The sequence below is a fragment of the Zingiber officinale genome, chromosome 5A (assembly GCF_018446385.1).
Source record: "Zingiber officinale cultivar Zhangliang chromosome 5A, Zo_v1.1, whole genome shotgun sequence".
Lineage (NCBI taxonomy): Eukaryota > Viridiplantae > Streptophyta > Magnoliopsida > Zingiberales > Zingiberaceae > Zingiber > Zingiber officinale.
In genome coordinates, this window is record NC_055994.1 from 84,315,536 (window position 1) to 84,322,821 (window position 7,286).

At 39.1% G+C, this 7,286-nt stretch overlaps 1 protein-coding gene across 1 annotated transcript; it reads left to right on the top strand.

The window, feature by feature from the left end:
• Positions 1-328: 328 nt before the first annotated feature.
• LOC121980804 (subtilisin-like protease SBT3.6) lies at positions 329-3,294 on the top strand. The gene is made up of 9 exons (XM_042533020.1): positions 329-424; positions 494-585; positions 676-831; positions 955-1,577; positions 1,657-1,709; positions 1,788-2,072; positions 2,155-2,266; positions 2,346-2,517; positions 2,584-3,294. Exons 1-9 carry the CDS (start codon positions 402-404, stop codon positions 3,144-3,146), a joined length of 2,079 nt encoding a protein of 692 aa, XP_042388954.1. The 5' UTR covers positions 329-401; the 3' UTR covers positions 3,147-3,294.
• Positions 3,295-7,286: the final 3,992 nt, after the last annotated feature.

Here is a 7,286-nt window from a genome sequence, read left to right on the forward strand (position 1 = left end):
ATTTGCTTCTCGGTCTCCTTGAAATCTCGTCTGTGAGTAGGTATTTGGCTCTCCCTTCTCGGTCTCCTTGAGTTATTTGAATCTCCTCCTCTCTCGTTATCCTGACCTCGACCTGACGGTGTGTGAACAAGGCTGAGAGAAGTAAATGGACAACAAATCACATGCCTCCTTCCGGTCTCTCCTTCTCCTTGCTTTGCTTCTCTGCTTCCAATCGGTTCTGCTTACCGTGAAAGCATCATCATCAGATAAGGTATTCTGCTTCCAATCGGTTCTGCTTATTTTGACAGCTCCCTTAACAATAATGTCTGAACAAAATGTTGAAGGTATATATCGTCTATTTGAGAGAAGGAGAAAAGAAACATGAAGAACCGGAGGAGTTAGTAACGGAGTCACACCTCCAAATGCTCACTTCTGTTCTTGGAAGGTAAATTAGCTCCACTGTTTAGTAGTAATCACTTAAATAATTCAGGATAGATTTTCCTGACTGAAACAGCAAGGAGGAAGCCATAATCTCCATCGTCTACAGCTATGGATTCTCTGGTTTTGCAGCGAAGCTATCCGAGTCCAAAGCTAAAAAAATTGCAGGTTCAATTGATTTGTTCAATTGTTTTTTAATTGTGAATAGATTGGGTATGATATGTCACTGGGTTTGTTGGATGTATGTCTCATTGATAGAGTTGCCCGAGGTGGTATGCATCAGGCCAAGTCGGACGTTCAAGCATCTGACGACACACAGTTGGGACTTCCTCGGCGTCGACAATTCCGAACCTTCTGGCTTACTTCGTAGAGCAAACCACGGCGAGGATATCATCATTGGAGTCATAGATTCAGGTTGATAGTTAGAAACTAAACCTAACCAAGTAAATATTTAACCAAGTAAATATTCCGTCGACTTAAGGTAGTCCCATTGTAATTTTCTGAAGCCTTATTTTGCGCGGGCGTGTCTTCATACAGGTGTATGGCCGGAGGCGAAGAGCTTCAGCGACGAGGGCTACGGCCCAGTACCGGCGCGGTGGAAAGGGAAGTGTGTGCCAGGCGAACACTTCGACGTCCACAACTGCAACCGCAAGCTCATAGGCGCCCGCTACTACAAGGGTCCTGGAGTCACCACCGAGTTGCAGAAGGGCGACTACCTCTCTGCGCGCGACTCCGGATACCACGGCACTCACGTCGCCTCCATCGCGGCAGGCAACAATGTGTCTAACGTCAACGTGTATCAGATGACGGGGTTGCCTGTCGGCGCGGCCCGGGGCGGTGCCCCCCGCGCGCGCATCGCTGTGTACAATGTTTGCTGGGCTGTCGATGTGTGCAGCGAGTCTGACACGATTAAGGCTGTCAAGGACGCGATCCAGGACGGTGTTGACGTGATCTCGATATCGCTTGGGTCACAAGGGTACCTCTTGGACACGTTGAAGGCGGTGAAGAATGGGATCCCAGTGATCCTCGCAGGCGGCAACGACGGCCCGACGCCAATGACGATCACCAACGAGGCGCCATGGGCGATCACAGTGGCAGCAACGACCATCGACCGCTCTTTTCCGACGGTCATTGCCCTTGGAGATGGCCAAAAACTAGTGGTAAAGTAAATCGACATGTCAATCCATAATTAGCTAGTTTGATCAGAACTATAAACATCATGTGTTTCCATAATCGCAGGGCCAATCTTTCTATGGAAACAGGACGAAGAATCTTGAATTAGTAGCCCCAAAGTAATTGATCGTCAAATCACTCTATTTACTAACTACATTGTGTTTATTGATCATCAATACGTAAATATATATATGCAGTTGCCCCAGGAGGCCACTATGCAGCTGCTCCTACGAGACATTAGAAGGTATCAATGCCAAGGGAAAGGTGGTATTTTGTTACGATCCCTATAACTCTGACGGACTCTCTCCGACCAAGACGCTGCATGTCGCTTTCTCCACCGTGAACGACATGGGAGCCAAAGGGCTCATCCTTGCACAGCACCCTTTCAATCAGATCGGAAGGCTCCGCCCAGAGTTTCCCTGTATTCTTGTTGATTTCGAGATCGCACAACGCATCTCAGATTATTACTTGCACAGCATAAGGTACAATGCCCATAGATATTTCTAAATTTGATAAGACTTAAAATTTATAAACTCCAAGATTGATTTCGTTGTGTATGACTAGACCGTCAGTAAAGATAAAGGCGGCCAAGTATGCAATCGGCCAGGAGGTGGCACCTAGGGTCGCAGCATTTTCTTCGAGGGGACCAAGTGCGAGACAGCCCGAGCTACTCAAGGTAAGCATGAGTCCCAAAATGAATTAAGCTTTTGACGTTTGAATACTTGTGTTTTTTTACTGACAAATAATGTCAACAGCCCGATATAGCTGCACCTGGACACGCCATCATCGGAGCGGTTAGGAACAAGTTTGTTTTCCTCTCGGGAACATCTATGGCGGCTCCTCATGTCTCCGGAGTGGTTGCGCTGCTCAAGGTCATCCACCCCGATTGGTCTCCCGCTGCGATTAAATCGGCACTAGTCACCACAGGTTCTCTTCTCAATGTTGAAAATACTTTTAACTAAGATCGATGATTTAACTCTAGCTGCATTGCAGCGTCGGTTACTGATGCCTACGGAATGCCGCTGGTGGCTGAGGGAACCCCCCGTAAATTGGCAGATCCTTTCGACTTCGGCGGAGGTCAAATTAACCCAAACAAAGCTGTGGATCCAGGCCTCGTCTATGACATGGATCCCTACAACTACGGAATACTCAATTGCGACAAAGTCTTTGTAGAATCCGAAGACACAGAAGACTGCCGGTTCAAGTTCAATGAACCCAAGCACGATCTTAATCTCCCATCCATTGCCCTCCCTAACCTGAAGAAGAAGCTCACCGTGACGCGCACCATCACCAATGTGGCCGGCGATGCCCGTGTAGTCTACAAGGCCGTTATAGATTCCCCGGCAGGCGTAAAGATGGTGGTGCAGCCATCGACTCTCGTGTTCAATGCTAATGCGAAGGTGAAGACCTTCAACGTGACCTTCACCCCGATCCATAGTATTCAGGGAATCTACCGCTTTGGGAGTTTGGCTTGGGACGACGGCGTGGCTCACTATGTGAGAATCCCCATTGCTGTGCGTACGGTGATTAATTATTCGTATGCCGATGCTTCTTAAGTGCTCTACTTCATGATTACTATATCAGTTCTTAGCTCAGTTTATGACTTTGCTAGTGACGCTTCTTAAGTGCTCTTTGTGTTTCTGTTTGTTTCTGACTTTGTTATTCACGCATCTTAAGTGCTGACTTTGTCATTCACGCTTCTTAAGTGCTCTGTCTCCTTGTAATGTGATTGACTAAGTGGTAAAACAATTTAGTACAAGTTGTTATAGGAAGGGAATGAAGTGAATCAAAGTTATTACGGTCAGTGATATTAATTTTTACTCAATGATTAAGACTTATTGACAATATCAAATGATATGATGAAAGAAAAAAGAGGAGGGAGATCACTTTCTATGTTGATAATTAAGGTCAGAGATAGTTTATTAGTGAAAATTTAGGATGCATAAAGTGGAAGTTATTCTTAGGAAAACATAAGTTCGGGGCAATTAAGTCAGTCTTCCGATGATAATTGAGAAAATAAAGGTTGGCAATATTAAAAATATTTTTATTATAATATAGTTTAGTACGTAGTTTCCACCTACAAAAAAAATAATGTATAATAAAATTAATTATTTTTTGTCTAATTATTATTATTATCATATTAAAGTATTATTATTAAATAATCTCAATTAAAATTATTTAAAGACAATATCATAACAATGTGAGTTAAAATTATTAACCTTTTAATTTATAAAAACTAATTATATTTGAAATATATTATTTCATATCATATTAATTAAATTATCCGAACCTATTTTAATCAGCATCACACACTAAGTTTGGCTCCGAACTGAAATTTGTATCGGGCGTTATAATAAAAATTTTTGTACCGTCTTGAACGGCTTTTTTACCTGTACGTTCCAGGAAATGGACGCATGGTGTAACGTTACCAAAACGGATCTACACGGGCTATAGTTCATCCAAAATCTAGTCAATTGGTTTTCTGGGCAAAATTTTTTTCTGAAGGAAGTATTCTTCTCCCTCCGAGAACAACCAGAAACGTCTCAATACTTTTTAAAGGCCTTTTAACCTTAATATTTTTGATTAAATATTATTTTTTAAAAATAATTTTTTATATAAAATATTATTAAAATATTTGATTTTATTAGTATTTTTTTCCAAAAAAAAACTCAATCCATTGTAAAAGCTTATTTTCATGAAAAAAAAATTGTGACAACTGGTGCACAATAGAAACTTTATATGTCAAATTCTATTTCTTTATTATTAAAAATAAATAAATAAATAAAATTCTAATTTTTAAAATATAATTGGTTAAAAATAATATATTTATCTAATAAATATTTTTAATCAATTAAATAAAGTTAATTTGGAATAATAAAATATTAATTAAATAAAATAATAAATGATAATTTATTATAATTGATATGGCGGTAAAGGTGCATCTCAAAAAAAAGAGTCAAAATAGGGAAAGACTGGTTAGACATTTGGCTAAGAATATAACTTGAATGGATAAACTCTCTTTTGGCTTGTTTAGTTTTATGCTTAGTAGAATAGAATTTATTCCTGCCTACTATGTTTTTAAATCAGTTTGTTTTTAAAAAATTATTTTTAAAATCCTAGGAAAAATATTTTCAAAATTCCAATTTTGTTAGTTTTCAAAAATTTAGATTTAGCCTAGGAACTTATCCCCTATAAATCATATACCCCTAGTCTCAGCCACAACATCTTATAAGCATAATAGGTTTAACTTGCTTGTTTTTGAAAACATTTAGAATGGTGTGATATGCATAGGGTACTGTATGAACTTAAGAATGCTTATGTCTGTGCATCAACATAAGTCTGAGCGATAAATACCAACTTATATTAATCAAGTTAAGTTATCCTGTCAAATCTAAACTGGATTACTAACTTAATTTGACTAACTAAGTGAAAGTTGTTGCCCTTTAGGTAAACAACTAGTAGCTAATGGTTAGGCATTTGGCTAAGAATACTAAGTACTCATGCTCGGACTTTGGGATTTTGAAAAGAAAACTAAGTTTTTTTTTAATTGTCTTACTCTTTTTTCTAAATGAAAGTGGCCTTAAGTTAAAGTTATTTAAATTAAGTATTTTTCAATTTAACTTTTTGAAATCCTAAAGTATCTCTTTTTAAAGAAAAATTCCTTTTAAAAAAGTTTTATCAAAATATTTTTTTCTTCGACCCACTTTTTAAATTAGAATTTTCTAACTTAAATTTAGCTAAGGTACTTTTCAAGTCAAAAACTTTCCCTTAGCTAAATTATTTCCCAAACATAGTTTTTGAGCAATTTTTAAGGAAAAAAGTTTTTAATCAAAGTACTTTCTCAAAAATCAGACTATACTCTTTACTTAACTTTTGATAAAAGTTTTTTTTTATTCACTTAGTTAAAAAAGTATTACAAGAAAATTTATTTTAAAAGCTAAGTGTTTATCAAAGTATTTCAAAATAATTCAACCTCCTATTTAAGCCAAGTTAGTTTTTATTATTTAAAGGTTTTAAAAAAAAATTCTATCTTTCTAAAACTAAGTTTTCGATAGCTAAGTTTTGGTGTTTTAAACTTACTGAAAAACTAAGTTTTAAAAACAAAATTATTTCTCAAAACAAGATGTTTTCTTTTTAAGCTAAATTTTTAGCTAAGGCCTATGATTAACTTCTCAATTTTTTCTTTAACTTCTTTTTGCTATTTCTTTTGATATATGGCAAAGGGGGAGAGTATAAGAAAAATTCAAAGAAAATTCAAAAATTTCGAAAATATAAAGAAAATTCTAAAAAATGGGGGAGCTTTTATTAAGGGGGAGTTTTGGTATTTAAGCTTTTTTTTAAGGGGGAGCTTTACACTGAATTTTATGCTTGTACTGTCATTCAGTTATGCTTGTGCTACTCTTGAAAATTCTTTATAGCATTTCTTTACTTAACTTTGAATTTTTGTTGCCATAATCAAAAAGGGGGAGATTGTTGATGCGAGAAGCATCCGACGATTAAACCCAAGTTTTGATAATGACAAAAGATTTAAAGTTAAGGTTATTTATGATCTAACATGTTTGAATGTGATTGCAGGAAAGTCCTAAGGTTTCTTAAGCAAAAGTTCTAATTGCAGTTAGGTAGGTGGAAAACCCTAGGGGGCGGTAACCCTAGGTCCTAGGAGGTGGTAACCCTAAGCAGAAAGCCTTAGCGGATCGAGGTCTTTGGGCAAAAAGTCCTAGAGTCGGGGACTCTAGGTGGAAAGTCCTGGTGTTGCGAACCAGCTGAAACTCTGGGCGGGTCGAGGAGTGGACGTCCAGCAGAAAGACCTGAAGACTCGGGTGCTGAGTAAAAGTCCCTGGAGGATCGAACTGGCATCATGTATACTCTCTGAGTGGAGTAGGTGAGGACGCGTTCCCCGCAGAGGGAACAGTAGGCATCGGTTCAACCTAGGGTTTCCGATAGGAAATCCGAAGTCAGAACCGGACGGTTCAGTGACTGTCAGACTTTTATATTGATACTATTATTATGTGCTAACTTTGTGTTGCAGGGTATGCTTGATATTTTTGAGACTAACATATCTTGCAAGGACAAAGGAGCAAGCTTTGCCTCGGATGAACAGTACCCGAGGCATCCTCATGGAGCTTGGAGGCGCCTCGTGTGTAAAGGCTGGGGTGTGCGCGCAGCGAAGCTGGATGCGCCCTCATGGAGTGTTGAGGTGCTTCGGACGGCATTGAAGGCGCCCTCCAAGAGGTTGGAGGCGCCCTCAAGTGGATAGGCGAAGACTTCTTCGGAGCTGATCCACGCTGCGGATTCGTCGGGAATGGAGGCGCCCTCAAGGGGATTGAAGGCACCCTCAACAGCCTTTATAAGGCAGTCTCGACCAACAGCTTCAATAATCACTTCCAAAGCCATTTTTCTTCAGCGCACTAGTAACGAGACATTCCGGTCGAGCTACAACAAGATCCCGACGACCCGAAGCTGCGAAACTTCAAATCTGTGTTGTCGGTATAGCTTTTCAGTATTAAATTGTAATATTCTCCTTGTAATATTTGTGCTATTATAGTTGTTGTCAAAAGTAAACGCTCAACAAGAGTAGGCTTGGAGTAGGAGTCGCCCTAGGCTCCGAACCAAGTAAATCTTGGCGTCTTCTCTATGTGTGTTATTTATTATTCCACTGCATTTACTCGATACGGTTTTCCGAAATGAAAAGTGAA